The 20,920-nt window shown below is 34.5% G+C and overlaps 1 protein-coding gene across 18 annotated transcripts in view; it reads right to left on the reverse strand.

The window, feature by feature from the left end:
• CCSER1 (coiled-coil serine rich protein 1) overlaps positions 1–20,920 on the reverse strand; it is a 1,385,530-nt gene that overhangs the window by 775,041 nt on the left and 589,569 nt on the right. The window contains exon 8 of one of the 18 annotated variants that reach the window (XM_078366833.1): positions 8,493–8,658. The exons of the other annotated variants lie outside the window; for them this stretch is intronic. Within the exon in view, the coding sequence (XP_078222959.1) occupies positions 8,560–8,658 (99 nt within the window). The 3' untranslated portion in view covers positions 8,493–8,559. Of the gene's footprint in view, positions 1–8,492; positions 8,659–20,920 lie in introns of those variants that run through there. 18 annotated transcript variants of the gene reach the window in all.

Genomic DNA, 20,920 nt, shown 5'->3' on the forward strand with positions numbered 1-20,920 from the left:
ACAAATTATCCCAAAACTCAGCAGTTTAGAGTAAGTTTCAATTATTTCACAGTTTCTGTGGGTCAGAAATTTAGGCACAGCTTACCTTGGTGCCTCCAGCTCAGTCTCTCATGATGTTGCATTCCACCTTCTGGCTAGGTATATAATCATCCCAAAGCTTGACTCACAGTTTGCATCTACTCACTCACAACATTATTGGCAGGCCTCAGAAAACCTGCTTCCAAGTAGTCATGTGGACCTCTCCACAGGGTGGCCTCATGATACAGTACTGGTTTCACTCAAAATGAATGAACCAAGGCAGGGTGAGTTAGAGCACCCAAGACAAATGCCACAGTTGTTTGTAAACTGATCACGAAAGTGACAACTTATTTCTTCTGTATTCTATTCATGTGGAGGCAGTCAATAGGGGAGGAATTATACAAGATCATGAATACTGAGAAAGGAGAATCACTGGGCAATCTTAGAGCCTACCGCAGACTCCTATTAGGACTTCTCTTTTGCTCAGACATGGTGGCTCATGCCTATAATCTCAACACTTTGGGAGGCCCAGGCAGGTGGATGTCTTGAGCCCAGAAGTACCAGCCTAGGAAACATGGCAAAAAAATACAAAAATTAGCCAGGCGTAGTGGCACATTGGAGAATTGCTTGAGCCCTGGAGGTTGAGTGAGCTGAGACAGCACCACTGCACTCCAGCCTGGGTGACAGAGCGAAAATGAGACCCTGTCTAAAAAGAAAAAAAAAAAAATATCATTTACCCTGTTACTTTGAAAGTATAATTTACTTTTACTAAGCTATATTAATAAAAGGCAACTTAGATAGGAATAATCTAACTTTGTAAAAACTGTATTTTCTTAGATCTAGTTGATGATACCCACGAATAAGCCAGGTGCAAAAACCCACTGGCCTATAATAATTCTAAAGTTCAATTATGCAATTACGGGAAGTTACTTAATAAGGTCAAAAGACATTGTATAAATCTCCATGCCTCTGGGCTTAAACTGCTGGGGTCTGGTTCAGGGTCTAATCTAACTTTATAAAAACTATATTTTCTTGGATCTAGTTAATGATACCAACACATGCATTCACAAAGAAGTTGCCTTTTAAGTTCACAAGGCCAGGGCAATCACTTGGTTTAGTTCAGTGTGAGCAACCTGGAATTCAACTGATATATAGGGAGAAAAAGGTCAAAGGTAATTTTTAAAGTAGAGTAACTGTTTAAACCTATGGCATTTTTAGATCCTCAGTGAAATCGCAAATTCAGAGTTTAAGTGCAGTCACATTATGCTGCCTTTGATGAAAAAAAGGATTTGTTCTACATTTGCACTGGCTTCTTTTAGAACTGTGAATGATTGCATTACTGATAAATCCTTCAGTAAAATTTATTTTGCCGAAAAAAATCTCAGGAACACATACAAGCAGGACAATGAATCTGTTATGTCATATCTTTCTTTAAATGTCCTCTATGGAATCATTCCAGGAGACTGTCGGCAAATACTGTGATTTTAAGATAATAACTATCATATAAATGTTTTCAAATTTGAATGATACACAGAGCATATGTGAGAGAGCTGGGCACTGCTCTTTCATCAGATAAGTGACATTCAGCTTGCTCAGCAGTACAATCACATAAGACAGGCAATTCATCTTAAATTGAACTGAGTGCTAAAGTAGTTATGAATTGCTTTAGCTCTCCAAACTCTAGTGCACAAATATTAAGGGTTCTTAGATGTCATATATGTTTTATATCGTTACAGTGTCCCTACTTCTGTATCAATGGAGAGAAAATAAATATGAGTTATTGCCAAAATGTGTGACTATAGAAAAGGAATCCAGAATTTTTTTAAAGCTTTATTAAATTATGTGTGTAAATAAAATTCAATTTCAATACCAGATGGCACCACATAATGACAAGGTCATTTTGTTTATATATATATTTATTTATTTTTTAGAGACACATTCTTCCTCTGTCACCTAGCAGTGTCATGATCATAGCTCACTGCAGCCTGGAACTTCTGGGCTCTAGCAATTCTCCTGCCTCAGCCTCCTGAGTAGTTGAGACTATAGGTGCACAGTCACCATGCTTAGCCAATGATTTGGACATATTATTTGTATATTCACTAAATATAAGTAATATATTAAAATAAAATATATTGATCAGTTTCTGGGTGAGCATTCAGATATTTTACATCTCTTTACTTAGTTACAGCTGGTGCTACTTAATAGGCATAATCCTGAAGAATTCAGTTGTAAATATATTTCTGCCTAAGGAACACTTTATATGAACTTGGGAAATTATGTGAACAGAACTTTCAGGAGGTTATTTTTACACAGAAAATATTGTCATCTTCACTAGAAAGAGTCATCTGTGATGTTCAAATATAAGTAGGCTGGTTGATAGACACTGATTGGTTTGTTTAGATTTTGGCATATTACAAGTCCCCAAATTTCTAAAAATTTATGCCCTAAAATTTCCTTCCTAGGTTACTTAATTAAAATTATAGACACACACACACACACACACACACACACACACACACACACACACACATTTTCTCTTTTTTCCCTACAATGCCTTTAATGTTCCTGATAACCTCTTTGGTGTCAACCACCACCCCTCACAGGAACCCATACAGCTAACAGTCACAAATTTCTTAAAAATTCTCAAACAGGTTATGCTTACCTCCACACATTCATCTTTCTGCTCTGGATAGCTTTTCCCTATTCAGTAACACACAACTCATTCTATACAATTCAACTCACAATATTATCCTCTCTTGGTCTAAATTAGATGTCTGACTTTTGTATTTAATTAAAAATCTATTATAAGCCTTATCAATGTATCAATCTGACCTATCATTGCAAATTTTTATTTTTTCTTTTCTTCACTTCTCACAAGTCTACAATTTCCTGAAGCAAAGAAACCATAGCTTAATTGACTTTACAACCCTGCCTATAGTGAGTGACTGACAAAGAGTAAGCATTAAAAAAATTATAATGGTGGAAAGATGGAAAAATGGGATCACTCTCCTTCAAATCTCTATTCCAGATCCTAACAGATAAGAATACGATGCAATCCTAAACAGGTTTTAATGTTATTGCTTAATTGTCAAAGATCTGGAGGGAGCCTTGAGTAAAATATCTGTTTATCAAATGTTCAAAAGATCAATAAATGTTTAAAGAAAATCCATATTAAGATGCTCCCCAATGAGACAGAAAAGAAATTTATCTTTCACTGTCTAAAATCTACATATATATGCATTCTTACTAAGCATTAGGACTTTATGCAGTATTTCAGAATCCTTTAAGGAGATCAAAGCCCATTTAAGAAGCCATTTTTGTTAAAAACAGGTTTCACAAAGGCCTTGTACAGCTTGTTAAATGCTATGCCAAGTGAGGTTTAATATAGAAACTCTCTAAGAACATAGCAGAGAGTTATTTAAGTGAGTTAGTGACCTGTTTGCTAAGAATTATGTTCTTGATTGGAAGGAAACTTGGACAGAGGTATTTTACAGAGACTTGCAAACACACAAGGTTGTCATGATTTTTTTCTCTACTTTTCATTTGGGAAAAGAAATGAACATAAGCCACAACAGGAGAATAACAACAGTGAGAGACCTCACAGAATAAAGAAATATCATTTTGAATTTAAAAAATGACTGGTTAGTTTTTCAGGTAGTGAGAAATATATACTGGTTAACAGTAAAATGTCATGAATTAAAGTATTTGGAAGTGACACAGGCCAGCAGTAAAAAGAACACAAATTCCTAACCAATATCTATGTTAGATGTGACTTTTTTAGGAAATCATGGGTTGGGAGCTTTCAGCTAATTCTCTAGTTGAGAAAAATAAAGTTTCTAAAACAGAATAAATTAAATAAAATTTTCTTCATTATTCCTTTAAATGTTTTATAATGGCCTAAGTGGAAAAAGCCAATATAACAATTAATATTTTAAGATTTATATCTTACTTCGGTTATTCAATTCTTACAGAGAAAACATTATCATTAATTCTCTGCTTTTCTGTTTAAATAAGACTTGCCCTTATGCTCCATGTAACCTAAACTCCAAAAACCACCATCACTGAATGGCAATTGATGTCTCTGTAGGCATAAAACACCTAAGAAAAATAGTCAGTATTATTTGTGTGTTCCATAAACTCAGTCTTATTATTGAGGATGGTGTTCATATTTAAAGACCAAGTATTGATTTTTCTCTATAGCAGATGAATAGTTTCATGGATTATAATTCTACGGATACTCTAACAGACAAAACTGATTCTGTTAAAAACAAAGAAGACACATTGTGTTTGGTGATATCATCTCCTGAAATATTTCTCATTTGTTTATTAAATAGTCATGTGTTAAGTGCAAGCTTGCCCTCATTGATTTTTACAATCTACCTGGCAGGGCAGACTTGGCACAAATTCTAGAAGTATATTGGGTGCTCTGAAAAAGAGGATGAGGTGGTAGGAGAAGCAAATTACAGGAGAACAAAACCTGGCGAGTCAATACATCTTAGTGAACTAGTGAAATGTCTGTTTTTCCTTATATATTTTCCCTGTTTCCTCTCATTTTAAGCAAGAAACTAGGTTTAATTGAAATAATCAATGTTAAATTAGAAGCTCTTTATAAAATCCCAAACATCTTGAAAAGCTAATGCAGAGGATACAAAAATGTTTTAAGAAAACATCTGAAAAATGGATGGCCAGGAAATGAGAAAAAATTCCTAAAGTAGATAACAGAAGAAGGGTACTGGTTCAGTGAGCAAAGGAGACTTAGTGCTTTTCTCTGGCATCACCTGGGGAGGTGGCAAAGACTCATTGAGGAAGAGCTAACTTGTTCACTCTTGACTTAATGAGCTAGATCCTAGGCAGAGGAGTTTCTAGTTATTTTCAAAGTGCTTATGTCTCTAGCATAGTATGAAATGGGTAGAGCTGTGGGACATAAACAGGCAGAGCTGCGGGACCTAAATGGTTGACATGCTGTGTGAACTGATTACCAACATCTAGATGGGACTTTCCAATGGATACATTATTTGTAAAATCTCAGGACACTGACAAAGCCCTGTTGTTGAGACAACCCAGAAATAACTGAGGTTATAATTCTTACCATGACTAAAGGATGAGCACTTGGAGTTAAAATTAATTTAATTGTAAAAACATTGAAACAATTTTATTTATTTATTTATTTATTTTTTTGGTGGGGGGAGGAAGGCAGGAAGGAAGGGAGAAGGACAGTAGGGAGGAAGGAAGGGATGAAGGAAGGAAGGAAGGGAGGAAGCGGGGAGGGAGGGAGGGAAGGGAAGAAAGGAAATCAAGCAATGAAAGAGACATTGCCGACCTGGATCTAGCGGTTTACAAGTTGATTTCTTTTTTTTTGAGAGAAGGAAAGAAAAAAAATAATAAGTAAAGGAGAGGAAGAAAGAGGAGAGAAAGAGGGAGAGTAAATGGAAATATTGCTTTATTTTGAAAAAATTGGGTATTAATAATGACCAATCAATGTTTCATTTAAACTAATGGGTAGGTGTGATGTGGTATTGACAAGAATGTATATTTTGTGTATTTGAAGTGGGGAGCTCTATAAATATTTATTAAGTTTAGTTCTGGATCTGAGTTCGAGTCCTTGATATCCTTATTAATTTTCTGTCTCATTGAATCTAAGTCTCCTATCTGGGTGTTAGGATCATTAGCTCTTGTTGTTGCATTGATCCTTTTACCACTATACCTTTGTTGCTTTAAATCTATTTTATCCGATACAAGAATTGCTACTACTGCTTTTTATTTATTTATTATGTATTTTTGCTCTCCATTTGGTTGGTAAATCTTTCTCCATCCCTTTGTTTTGAGTCTTTGTGTATCCTTGCATGTGAAACAGGTCTGGATGTAACATGCCGTTGGGTTTCGGCTGTGTCTTTTGATTGGGAATTTAGTCAATTTAAATTTAGGGTTACTGCCATTTGATGTTGACTGGCTGTTTTATCCATTCGTTGGTGTAAATTCTTCTTTATGTTGGTGCTCTTTACTTTTTGGTGTATTTTTAGAAAGGCTAATACTGGTTGTTTCTTTCTGTGTGTAATGCTTCTTTCAGAAGCTCTTGTAAAGCAGGCCTGGTGGTAATAAAATCTCTGAGTTCTTGCTTGTTTATAAAAGATTTTATTTTTCCTTCAGTTGTGAAGCTTAGTTTGGCTGGATATAAAATTCTGGGCTGAAGGTTCTGTTCTTTGAGGATGTTGAATATTGGCCCCCACTCTCTTCTGGCCTGTAGAGTTTCTGCTGAGAGATCTGCTGTAAGTCTGATAGGCTTGCCTTTGTGGGTTATCTGACCTTTCTCTCTGGCTGCCCTTAGTATCCTCTCCTTCGTTTCAACCCTGGTGAATCTAACGATTATGTGCCTTGGGGTTGCTCTTCTTGAGGAATATCTCTGTGGTGTTCTCTGTATTACCTGGGGTTGAATGTTGACCTGCTTTGCTAGTTTAGGAAAATTTTCCTGAATAATATCCTGAAGGGTATTTTCCAGCTTGGATTCATTCTCTCTGTTGCATTCAGGTACACCTATCAAACGTAAATTTGGTCTTTTCACATAGTCCCACATTTCTTGGAGACTTTGCTCATTCCTTTTTATCCTTTTTTCTCTAATCTTTTCTTCACATTTTATTTCATTAAGTTGGACTTTGACCTCTGATATCCCTTCTTCTGCTTGAACAATTGGAGTGTTTAAACCTGTGCATACTTCTCGGAGTTCCTGTATTGTATTCTTCAGTTCCATTAATTCACTCATACTCCTCTCTAAGTTGTCTATTCTCAATAGGATTTCATCAAACCTTTTTTCAAAGTTCCTAGTTTCTTTACGTTGGGCTACAACATGTTCTTTTAACTCACCGAAGTTTGTTATTATCCATTCCTTGAAGAGTGATTCTGTCATCAGGAGGCGCTCGTTCTCCATCAAGCCTTGTTCCATTGTTGATGTGGAACTGTGATCATCTTTAGAGGGAGAGGCGTTCTGACTTTGAGTATTCTCAGCTTTTTTACGCTGGTTTCTTCCCATCATTGTAAATTTATCCTCCTGTCGTCTTTGAAATTACCAACTTTCAGATTAGGTCTCTTGAGTGGACGTCCAGGTTGTTAGTTCCCAGGGCCAGAGCAGCGGCATTAAAACTGATGGTGCTTTTCTGCCCAGGATTCTCCTGTCGGGCTTCCTTCTTGTTTCCGTAGTAGGCAACTCTGCCTTTCTGGGGCTCCAAACCTCGGTCAGAAGGGGAACCGGTCTTGTTTACTCTGCGCCGAGCGCTGCCGCGCCGAGGTGCCGGCGGAACCGCTGCGCCGACCACGAGAGTCGCGCTGGCGACTCGTGTGTTTCCACCACTGGGGGATCTTCTGCTCCGTGAGCGACCAGACTTTGTCTGAAAGTGTGGTGTCCTCTAGTTCTCCACACCTTCCCTGAGAGCTACAATCCCGGGATGTTAGCGATCGGCCATCTTGGATCGTTCTGAAACAATTTTAATATTGCTTTTGAGTACATCTGTTTGCTTTATTCATAAATATTGGAATCTGCACAAAGCAGCAGAGACAAATGGCTCTGCTCCCAAATCTTCCAGGCTGTGTAGATTAGTAGTCTACTGCTTGACCTCTTACCAATCATGAGGCCTCCATGATTTAAGGTATTCAATAGGTGGCACTAAGCCCCTGTCTCTGACGGTGGGTTCCCCAGTTTGTATCATGAAAACATGTAAACTCATAAGGAACATTAAGAAATTTCTCACTGTAAGGAATTGTTTTGGTTGGTAGTACAAGAAATGATTACAGGAATTGGCTGCTGTTTTAATGTCTTACCTTCGTGTAAGCCATCTCTTCTCACTTTGGCCATTTACAGCAATCTTTCTTGCCTCCTTGAAGCTCTGATAGCTGGTTACATTCCTTGGCTACTCGATGCATCACTTCAATCTCTGCCTCCACTGTCACACTGTCTCCTCTTTTTCAGTCTGTGTCAAATCTGTCTCTTTCTTATGATCACATTTGTGGTTGCATTTAGGACCCACCCACATATGCTAAGATAATCTCCTTATCTCAAGATCTTTAATTTGATCACATCTGCAAAGAATCCTTTTTTTTTTTCAAGTAAGGTAACATACAGAAGCTCCACGGATTAAGGCATGATAACTTGAGAGAACCGTTTTCTGCTCACTACATGTATTTTTTCATATCACACTAAAGGTGGTATGCTTATTTTCATGTGAAATAACAAAAAGGATTTGGAGCTTTTACCTAAAAACTATTATTAGAAGTCATAAACAATTTACAGAGGTGATAAATAATCAGAGTTTTATTTGTAAGTGATAACCATGGCTCTGCTATACAGAGAAATGTTTTAGTTGGTAGCACAAGAGATGAGACTAGGAAAACAGGGAGAAGGCAGTCCTCGGTGTGCAAAAATAGTGACTCAGCTAGGGAGAACCAACAAGTAATTCATATAACTTAAGTTTATCTCTATTAGTCTGTTCTCACGCTGCTGATAAAAACATATCCAAGACTGGGTAACATATAAAGAAAATAGGTTTAATTGACTCACAATTCAGCAGGGCTGGGGAGCCTCAGAAAATGTATAATTATGTGAAAGGGAAAGCAAACATGTCCTTCTTCACATGGCAGCAGCAAGGAGAAGTGCTGAGTACAAAAGGTTATAAAACCATCAGATCTCATGAAAACTCACTCACTATCAAAAAAACAGCATGGAGGTAACCACACCTATGATTCAATTACCTCCCATTGTGTCCTTCCCATGACATGTGGGGACTATGGGAACTACAATTCAAGATGAGATTTGGGTGGGGACACAGCCAAACCAGATTAGTTTCCTAAAATGTTAAAGCTTTTTATGTTGGTAGTTTCTGAAATTATTTTCTTTATATGTTTTTATATTTCCTTAACCTTTTAGAATAATCAGATAAACATAATTTGACCTTTCTTGATTATGCTTCAGTCAATTTGTCAGCCTCCTTAAGAAATGGCTGAGGAATCAGCTGATGCTCTTGGTGTGAGCCATCTCTTCTCACTTTGGCCATTTACAGCACTCTGAAATTCACTTCATTTCTAATCTGGTATTCTTACAAAGACCCAGAAGGAAAAAGAATGCATTCATCATTTAAATTCAGTTATGTAATGAGCACCCAACAAAGCACTAAGTTTAGGGAAGCTTTGTGTCAGATTCTTTTCCAATCCAATCCAAATGTTTATAGATATGAACTCCTAAAAAAATGCTTACTCAGATCCAACAGACTGAATCAGTGCATTGTTCTTGTTACCGTTTGAAATTAATATACTACAGACACTGGCATATGGATAGTTGAATAAATAATCAGAATTTATACATACCCATCCTATAACTCAGAGGCCAAATGACTGGTAGAAGTGGGAGCATAACTGTATTTTATTTACTGAATAATACTTCATCTACTCACAAAACTTGACTCTCTATTAATGGTTAAAATCTGTAATTTCTCTATCCATTCATGTATGTATTTGCTAAGGATGATTTAAAGAACGTCTGTTTAAACTCCAAGCAGGGTGATCAGATGAAGATACAAAGATAAGTAAGATAAATTTGTTGGTCTCATTGAGTTTTTAGTATATTTGTGGAAAGTATAAGCACAATTAGGCTATTTCAATCATAAGTAAAACCATAAAGTACCAGACAAGTGTGCAGGTAGGGAGTTTAATAGAGAATCAAACTATAGTTAGTAACAACAGCATCATCTACCATTTATTCAGCATCTGCCATTTAACAAAGACTGTGTGAAGTGATTTATATGTGTCATTTTAATTTAATTTTAGAGAGTCCTGTAAATTTACTTGGTATTTTCATTTCATGTATTCAGATTCATCCAGATAATTTTTATTTTTCCTTCAAGTCTCAGCTTAAATATTACTTTTTTCAGGAGGACTTTCTGATTCTGAAGATATGTTAATTACAACTTACGCTTTATTCCTTCAGTTCTCTGAACTTCACTATTTCCACACTATGAGTATTTGTTTGCTTCTTGTATTGGCCAAAAAACAGAAAGCTTCATGCATACAGAGACTGTGTTGGCCTTATTTGTTTTTATAACCTCAGCATCAAACTCACTCATATATGGAGGGAATACACAAATTTAAAACTTACCTATGGTCCCATAACTAAAAACAGAACATAGATTCAACTTAGGTCTATTTCTAAACCTGTATTTTTAATTATTAGGCTACTTGGTTCCTTAATGACATAGAACATTTCACTTTGATTAAACTCAGTATTTTTCATACATTGAAAGTCTAAAATTTTTTACTTGTGTTACTTGTGTTTTATCACAAACTAATTGGTAACAGCTTAATCAAAAAGATTGTTCCATCTCCTAATAAATGAGAAATAGTATTATTAGATTTATTGTTCCATCTCCTAATAAATGAGAAATAGTATTATTAGATTTAGTTTTTGTTATTTGTTCAAATATTAATAGGAACAATAATTTTATAATTTTGATATTAAGTGCTGTAAAAGATCTAAAATGACAAGATTAAAATTCACATTACTGAAAAAGACTTCAGATTTTATAAGATAGGAAAATTAGCTCATATCTGCTTCTACTAGATGTTAATTGTAAGCTATTACTAATAATGTCATTAATTCAAACATTAAAAAAGCATAAAATTACGTTCATATAAAACATGAACATATCTTGACATCATTTTAAAAAATAATTACCAGTTAAATTCACAGCTACTTTTGTGAATAAAGTAATAATACTTTATTTACTTGTTTATTCATTATGTATTCTGCATGTCTTATTCTAAATAGGCAATAATTATAGCTTACAAGATTGTTTTAACTTGGTATATTTTCTTCATAGTAAAATTTTAAAAATCCTAAAGAAATTCATAAAGCTTCTTAGTGAAATATTTATACTTCATTTATAATCTTTTATAATATTAAAATGCAATAATTTTAAAGAAAATATTTATGTAAGTAGTTTTTTATATAGCTGTTTTAACCATATGTATGCAATTTTCTGTAAATCAAATTCTAACATTTTGTAAATGTTGTAAAATTAATAATTTTGCTCTTGATTTGGTCATTTTTTAAAAAAGTTAGTATATCTCTGTGGTATATATGTGGTGAAGAGGATAGAAATTATCAGAAAGAATTAAATCAACTTTGTGTATACAGATCTCAATATGAGATCATGAGAACCACAGTTGGATACTAAAAGGGACAAACAATTTTTAGTTTTTCGTGAGTTCTTTGCTGGAGTTACCTTGTATTAGCTTGCAAGAGCTGATTGGGCTCATGTTTTCCCAACTCCAAGTTCAGATACATAACTTGGTAACTTGAAATTGGCCGTGATGCAACAATAACAACATAGAAATTAACACATTCTACCAATCATTTTCTTTGTTTCTTTCATTTGCAAAGAGCTGACTATTAAATGTTTACCAGCACATCGCTGGTTCTGGCTATTCTGTTTCTGAGACTATTTCATCTCCTTAATCTCCTGTTTTATTTATAAATTAGGTCACTTTTACTGAGGTAGCATTTTGTCCTATTCTCATAATCTTTTAAAAATGCAGTTTTCTAGTTATCCTTTCTATTTGGTGAGATTTGTTGAAAAATCAGACTCAGATATAAATAAGACATCATACTTGCCTTCAGATCAATTATAATATATTAGAGAAACATAAGAAATCATTCCCATGCTGTGTCATCATTGAGCTTATTTTGAGGGTTACAGAAGATTAAAATAAAAGAAAGACATCTATTACTTTGGAAGAACTGTTTGTATCTAGAAAAACTACTAAGATAATTTAATAATGGATCTTTGAATTGAAGGATGATGAAAGGTCATACAGATGGCTTAGAAAGGAGGTGCAAGATGTTCCAGTAAGAAGAAAAAAGGAAGATTGAGAGAAAAGAGACTGGAAGGAGTGTATAGGAGTATGACGAGAAGAACATGACAGAATGGGGAAAATTCAGATACAATAGTATGAAATATTATTAAATCTCATCTCCCCTTAAACAGATTCTGCCCTTTAGCCATCACCATGAGATATACAAACTTCTCTCAGTTCACTATTTTAACATCCTATGACACTATTTTTGTGTTATTTTTTACTCAGCACACTATATTTTAGTCCCTTCAAGAACAGTAGCTATATATTTCTCATTTTATCATCATTTACTGAATTTCACACAATATCCTATGGTTAGAGGGACTGGGTATGTATCTGTGAATTTGAACATAATTATGTAACATCATTGAGAGCATGTCAGAAAAAAATACTTAAAAATAACAGTTTGGCATCAAAGCAACACTCAATTTTTTTAATTTCAGAAATAATAAAATTAAGTATGAGAGGAAGAATAAATTTCAAAACTGCTATCTGAATCATATTTTAAAAATTTAATTTGCTTGTCTTTTTTCCCAAAGAAATTATCACCTATCATTTATTAATGTATTTGGATATTTATATATTGAATCACAACCATTTTATTTTTCCCCAAATGTAAAATTTTAAGTCTTTATTAAAAAATATTGTTTTAAATTATTGTTATTTACCCCATTAGCATATCAAAGAGAAAAGATACACATTAATTTCACATCTCTATTATTTTGAATACAAAAATATAATTCAGTTATTTTCCTTTTAGAGGAACATAGGGTCTGGTTCTTGATGTAGGAAAGGACTATGGTACAGCTCTTTGTCTTCAGTCCCACTTTGAGCTTTGCCTTCTTTACTTTTTTAAATCATCCATTAAATCACATATAAATGTAAAAGAAAATATTGATATTTAAAAGAAAAAATCTTCATGGTCTCTTAGATGCACTCGTTGGCTCAGTTCCCCACTGTTAAAACTGAGTGAGAGGCACCAGCAGCTGGTCTCTTGCTTGTTCCTGGGGGCTACCTTGCTGCTAGCTCCCTGATTAGAAAATTGATGTGGACTCTTTGGCCATTTCTGGTGTTTGTCTGCTTCCTTGATTTAATGGATTAAGTGTCCATGATTCTGGAGCACTACCTAAAACCAGGAACTCCTTGCCTTTTTAAATTAACTTCATAGGAGGCCATTGCTTTGGACTAAGCTCCTGTACTAGGCCCAACAGACCAAACCAAATGAAGTCACTCATGCTAAAGTTCCATAACACTAAGCTGAAATTAATTTGTTTATCTGACCATATAAATCAGAAGATTGAGAGATATAATAGCCATATATCATATGCCAAATAGCCTAATTTTAATTTTGAGAGCCAGTTTTAACCTGAATGATAAGGGAATCCCCTCTGGTTTAACCTGTACAAGGAAAGTAACTTTGCTGTTTCTGCTTTCCCTTTTCTGTCTATATAACCAAACTCCTTTTCTCAGATCATTGGAATCCACATTCTATTTTACAGAATGGGATTTTGCCTCATTCTAGAATCACAAACAAAAGCCAATGAAGATCTCTAAACTAAATTTGTTCTTTGTTATTTGACCAATCTCTTACCCAATTCCATTTTAAAAGTGAGGCAAATAAAAAAAAACCATGATAAATGTTCTTATATAAAGGGAAATAATTTTATTATAATCAGGGAGCAAAGAAAAGTTACTTCCAAATTAAAGTTCTAATCTAGGTTAAATCTCAGTTTTCATAAACGTATTTTTAATTTAAAGAATATATTCTTATCAGTGGAATAAGGTATACATAAGCCTCTCTGTGTTCCCTATCTCATTATTTTAACTTATATTTTCAAGAAGTACTTAATGAAACTTAAGAAGTATTTTGTTCAATAAGTACTTAACAAAAATAAAAAATATACAAGGCACTTAGCTACATATTTTAGAAGATACAGTAAAGCATATGCACATGGTTCTTGTCTTCTAGTAATACATAATTTGATATAACAAGAACTAGAAATATAATTTTTATATCATGCCAAGTCTTCTAAAAAATTGTAAGAGAATTAATAAATGTGTGTCAGAACTATCTCAAAATTAAAATTAGAGGGTATTTGGCATATGACATTAAGCTGTCAGTAAAAATCATATATTTATTGTCATAAAACACAAATCTATAGTGACCTCAGAAACTAAGACAATGAAAAAAGACTTTCTTAAGGGGTAACTTCAATTTAAAAACTTAAATAGACTATTTTGATTTTTTAGGAATGATTCCTCAAATGATTCCTCAAGAATCATTCTTAAAATGTTGAAAAGTTGTGTTTTTACATTAAGAGTTGAATATGGAAATGACAGTTATGTTTATGAAACTTATTATTAAGTTATACATACAAATCACAGAGATGGTATTTAGCATTTGGAAAGAGAGTACACAATTTTATACTAAATACTTATTTTATTTTATTTTTATTTATCTATTTATTTATTATTTGAGACAGAGTCTCATTCTATTGCCCAGGCTGGAGTGCAAGTCTCAGCTCACTACTACCTCCATTTCCCAGGTTCAAGTAATTCTCCTGCCTCAGCCTCCTGAGAAGCTGGAATTACAGGCACCTGCCACCACGCCAGGGTAATGTTTTGTATTTTCAGTAGAGATGGGGTTTCACCATATTGGCCAGGCTGGTCTCAAACTCCTGACCTCAAGTGATCCACCCACCTCAGCCTCGCAAGGTTCTGGAATTACAGGTGTGAGCCACCATGCCTGGTCTTCTTATGTATATTAAAAGCTAGGTTTTTAGGTAAAATGAAAACTGGTTTTGAGTAAAACAGGAAATATATTTTAGAAGTGTAAATACCTCACTGCATATAATTTAGCCAAAGGAGCAAGTATCATTAGATATTTCCCTGTGCTTAAATTGGTAAGATAGCTGATGCCCGTTTATTCGCAAATTTCTTCAGAAGGTTCAAGTTTTGTTTATTTTGTTTAATACAAATCACAGTTTATAGTGTTTTGCCTTGATAATACTTCTCTTTCAAATTCATTGATAACTTAATTCAAAGTTAAGTATGCAATTTGGCCATTTATTAGCTAAAAATAACAGTACTAAACAGAATACATTCATTTTCCTTGTTTTTAAAATACCTGTAGAAGTGCAGAGGACACAAGATACAAGGCTTCTTCAGCATTTTATCATCTGCCAGAATCAAATGCTAATGAAACAAGCTAATGGGTTTGGGTCATTTAAATCCAAACTTAGCAAGTATTTACTAACGATTGTATAAAAGACTAGATGTGATGGCAGGTACAGAGAGATCAGAATAATGTGATGTATGACGGTGGGAGCTATTATGAAAATATGGGAAAATAAACATATGCCAATAACTATAGCAACACTAGAATAAGTTCCATTAAAAAAAGATACAGATATATCTGGTACTGATTGTTACTTGTCTATCAACATGCACCCCCTCTTGTTCCTCAGTTACACCATCCTGATCTTATTTTGTAGAAACAAAGTATCCAATTAAAATACTACGTTTTCTAGGCTTATTTGCAGTGAAGTGTGGCCAATGTGACATAAGCGAAAATGTTACGTGGGGTTTCCAGAATAGCTCCTTATATGAAGTTAACTCGGCTGGCAAGTATGGTATTTTCTCATTCCCCATTTCCTCCCAACTACTACCTGGAACACTGATGTGATAGCAGAAACTCCAATAGCTGTATTAGATTATGATGGGGCCTTTAACACAGAAGCTAGAGATGAGGAAAGGAGAATGGAATGTTAATAGGACTCAGGGTCCCAGACAGTTTCCAAGAGCAGCCCTATGCTCACACATACACACTCAGGTAAATGAATAGAATATATACATATATATACACACACATATGTGTTAAAATAAAACATAACAAGAAATAACAATTTTTTTATTTAGCAAATATTTATTAAACAGGTTTTCTGTGCCAGTCATTGTTGCATGAGCTAGAGACACATTGATGAATAAGTCCCTGCCCATGCTAAGCTTCTATTTTACCGAGCAAAATTAATTTTAAACACATGCATCTGGACTGTGTTTCAGACCATGTTGTATGTGTAAGATTAAATCCAACAGGGTTTAAGTTACTGTTATTTTTCGTTTTTGTTTTGTCTTATTTTTGCAGCTGAATGTTATTTCTACTAAAACAAAGTCCTCAAAATGCTAGCAAGATATTCCAGTCAGAAAAAAGATTTGTTGCAGTTAAGGGAAGAAATGGGTATAAACAAAAGGTCACTGTTTCTGAGGTGAGTGACACTGCAACCTCACCATAATGGGTTATATTAAGGCAAAATTCAAGATTCTTTTTTCTGGACCAGGTTGTGTCTTGAATGACACACAATTGTCTGACTAATTCTATGCCATCTGTGTAAACTGCATGATGATAGGAACTGGATCAGAATAAATTCATTGCCAACCAAAGGATGTTTTGACTAGATAATTGAGTATCATAGAATAGCATATTTTCATGGCTTTTATTAGTATATTCTTAATAAATTCCTACCCCTCTGCATAGATATATATGCTCACACATATATACTCACGTAAATGAGTAGATTATACACACACACACATGCGTTAAAATACAACATGAAATAACAATTAGTTTTATTTAGCAAAAACTTATTAAACAGGTTTTCTGTGCCAGTCATTATTGCATGCGCTAGAGACACATTGATGAATAAGTCCCTGCTCATACTAAAGTTATATTTTACTGAGCAAAACTGATTTTAAACACATGCATACAATGTAATGTCAGATCACAAGGGGTTTGTGCTATGAAAAATAATAAGTGCTATGAAGAAAAACAAAGCAGGGAAGGAAGTTGAATACGGTAGCTATTTTAGAAGGGTAGTTAGGGAAGTCTCCTTTGATTAGCTGATATGATTGCAAATTCATTCTTAAATACAGTGATAGAATGAGTTATATGGTAATGTGGAGAAAGGATGACACAGGCAGAATAAAACATTAGTATGACTATCCTGATGAAGGAGAAAACTTAGTATGTTTGAGGAACAACATGAAGGCCAGCATTGCCAGATCGAGAAAAGATATGCAAGAGAAATCAGAGATGAGATTGGAAAACGGCCATGGGCTTGATCGTGTAAGGTCTTAGAAAGCAGTTTCACTTTAATCTTGTGTTTGATGTGAAGGCACTGGAGTGTTTTAAGTAGGGAATGACAGATCATTCTGGCTCCCATGGAAAATAGATTACAAGGGAGACAAGAGTGGGAACAAAGAAACCACAGCAGTAGTCTAGGAGAGAAATGATACTGATAACAGCATACATGGAAGAAATAGACAAATTTTGAATATATGTATATATTTTCAACACAGAGCTCACAGAATTTCTCATGGAATGGGTGTGAGAAGGAATAAGAAAAATCGACAATAAATTTCTATTCCTCTCTCTCTCTCAAACCAAAATGTCCCCCCAAAATATGCCTCTTCGACATAAAATTTATTTTTATATGGAGGCAATTAAAGGAGAAGCAAATGGGAAGAAATCTCTCCTTACCTTCTCTTTTTTTTTCTGCCCAAAGGCAGGATATGAGTTCTCCTTTACCAGAGACAATTCTGAGGCTTATCAGCTTAGAGAGGCAAGAGCGGAATCTACAAAGAATCCTAACACCATTAGTTTTCTCCCAAAACAAAAACCTCTTTCCCTTGTTCTGTAATTTCTCTACAAATTTACTGTTATTTGTTGAAGACATTATATAAGCCAGAAGTTCTAAGTCACTGCTTTGTTGAGGTTTCTTCCACATCATGTGTGCAGTGTACATGATAATACACAATGTTTCTCTTGTTAATCTGCCTTTTGTTCCAACTAACAACTTATGAGGACTGAGGAAGAAATTATTTTTCATTTTTATACAATGAAGAGGTAAATAAAATATTTACTGAGATTGGAAAATTGTATTGAGATTTGGAGAACTGGACAGGAATAAATTTTAAAAAGCAAAGCGGGTATCATGGGATGAGAACCAAATGTTTTATGCCAGGAATATGGAGATTCCTGGTAGCCATCCACATGGAGATACTGAGTATGCAATTGAATATATGAATCTGAAACTTAGAGAAATCTGAGATGGAGATAAATAATTGAAAGGCATCAGTCTATAGATGGGATAAAATCACCCAGGAAATGAATATATCTAGAGAATAGGGTACACAGGGAAGAAGTGAGATAAAGAGAAATACAGATTTACACATTGGTTCATATCACTCCAGATCAAACTCCAACACTGTTACCTTCGAGGAAGTAAACTGCCCCCAGTGTTTGGAAAAGGACTGACTAAAAATTATAGCACCAAAATTTGTAATAATAAAACTATAAATATTACCTACCTAGCTGATTCAAATGTAGGTTAACAAATGACTCAGGTCCACATTATCTAAGCCCTTGGAAGTAACCTACATAGAGTTAGACTCTCCTCTCCTATGAATTCAGAATACAGTGTTTCTTAAATGCCAAGGCAAAATGTGTAATGAATTATTCCACAGAAACAGAAAGTTTCATTGCAATTATAAAAAAAAATATATATATATATGATATTAGAGAAGTAACATAGCATAGTACTTAAAGGCATGAGTTTTGAAATCAATTTGGTTCTGGTATTTATTGGAGGCATATTGAATGTATGAAAGTATGAATCTGTTTCTCCTCATAGAAAATGAGGTTGAAAATGCCTAGCTTAAATCATGAAGTTGCTGTAAAGTTTTCCACAGAAAGCACATGTAAAACACATTAAAATGTGTCTAGCCCATCGGAAGTGCTCAGTAAAGCTTGTAATATAACTACCTTTTAGACAAACCCCATGTTCAAAGGAACTTTGTGGCTTAGCAGGGAAACATTCCAAACAAATAATTTTTGAGCAAACATTTAGAACATCGTCCATTTTTAAATTACACCTAAATACACTAGAATTTTTAATAGATTTATAACTTATAAGGTTTCAAAAAATCTTATATCCCATACTTTTTAATTTTCAAAAAATTTGCTTGGTTATCTAAAGTCTAAAATATAAACATAGATGTAAAATAATGCTTTGTTGTTCAGAAAAAGGAATGTATAGCTTAAAATGAAATGTAATAAAAAATAAACTTCCATTTGGAAAACAGATTACTCGAGTATATTACATAACAATGCCAACATCAAAGAAACAAAAAATAACCTCATAAGTCAATAATCCAATAAGACAAATTTAAATGCTTTAACAACTATTTAATATCCTATTAACTAAAATTAATCTTTGTAAATATTTTTCATTGGTTTCTTAAATCACTATTTATATTGATGCTTCTGTGCACTGTTTTCCCTCAAGGAGCTCTTGAGAAGAATGTAAACACCATATGTTACACAGCATTAGGACAAAATTATAATTATTTACTCAAGTCAACAGGTAATTCAAATCTGAATAAGAGTAAAGCTATTTTATAGGCAGCTATTACCACTTAAACTATTTTTACCACTATATATATATATATATTTGAGACAGAGTCTTGCTCTGTCGCCCCGGCTGGAGTACAGTGGTGGGATCTCAGCTTACTACAACGTCTGCCTCCTGGATTCAAGCAATTCTCTCTCTTGGTCTCCCAAGTAGCTGGGATTACAGGTGCCCACCACCATGCCAGGCCAATTTTTGTATTTTTAGCAGACAGGGTTTCTCCCTCTTGGCCAGGCTGTCTTGAACTCCTGACCTCATGATCCTCCCACCTCGGCTTCCCAAAGTGCTGGGATTACAGGCCTGAGCTACTGCACCTGGCCAAAAATGTATTAAATTATGTGGCACACAACCTAATTATTCAACATGAATACACTGAAAAACCAAATTTTGTGTATATTAACAAATCTCATCCTGTATTTTTTGACTAAAGCTATAAAACAAACTCACAAGACTAAAATAATGATATTAAGCCATGGGGGTTACGGAAATATTTCTTATGTTTTTATATGTGTAGTTTATATTTGGCTCTGAGAGAAAATTTTAGAACATGGGGATCTTTACATATCTGAGTTTATGCACCAGTTTTTGCTAAACTTTACTGAATCTTTTGTTAAATCTTTGCATGAAATAAGTAGAGTTATAAAGAAAATAAAATAAGTTATTTTCAGCACAATATAGAAATGATTACTAATAAAGTTCTGATATTTACCTAATAGGGCTTTATTAAGAGACATTTAAAAGAAAAGATAATTCCAATGTATTTAATTAGATCTCTTCTTAAACACCTAATGACTAGTGTCTGTGTAACAAGAGTATTAAAAAGTTAAAACAAAATTCATAATACTAATTGCAATTTGGTCCTTTCTACATAGATAGACACCATTTACCAATATTCATATGAAATTGAATATCTCACACCAGTTAAGATGGCGATCATTAAAAAATCTGGAGACAACAGATGCTGGAGAGAATGTGGAGAAATAAGAAAACTTTTACACTGTTAGTGGGAGTGCAAATTAGTGCAACCACTGTGGAAGACAGTGTGGTGATTCCTCAAGGACCTAGAAATAGAAACACCATTTGACCCAGCAATCCTATTACTTGGTATATACCCAAAGAATTATAAATTGCTCTATTATAAAGACACATGCATGTATATGTTCATTGCGGCACTGTTTACTGTAGTGAAGACCTGGAGCCAACCCAAATGTCCATCAACAATAGACTGGATAAAGAAAATGTGGCACATATACACCATGGAATACTACGCAGCCATAAAAAACGATGAGTTCTTGTCCTTCATAGGGACATGGATGAATCTGGAAACCATCATTCTCAGCAAAATGAGACAAGAACAGAAGATCAAACACCTCATGGTATCACTCATAGGCGGGTGTTGAATAATTAGAACACATGGACACAGGGAGGGGAGCATCACACACTGTGGTCAGTTGGGGAGGGACACGGGGTAGGGAGGGTGGGGAGGGATAATGTGGGGAGACATACCAGATATAAGTGATGGGAGGAGAAAGGCAGCAAACCAC

This window comes from Callithrix jacchus, chromosome 3 (genome assembly GCF_049354715.1).
Source record: "Callithrix jacchus isolate 240 chromosome 3, calJac240_pri, whole genome shotgun sequence".
NCBI classification, from domain to species: Eukaryota; Metazoa; Chordata; class Mammalia; order Primates; family Cebidae; genus Callithrix; species Callithrix jacchus.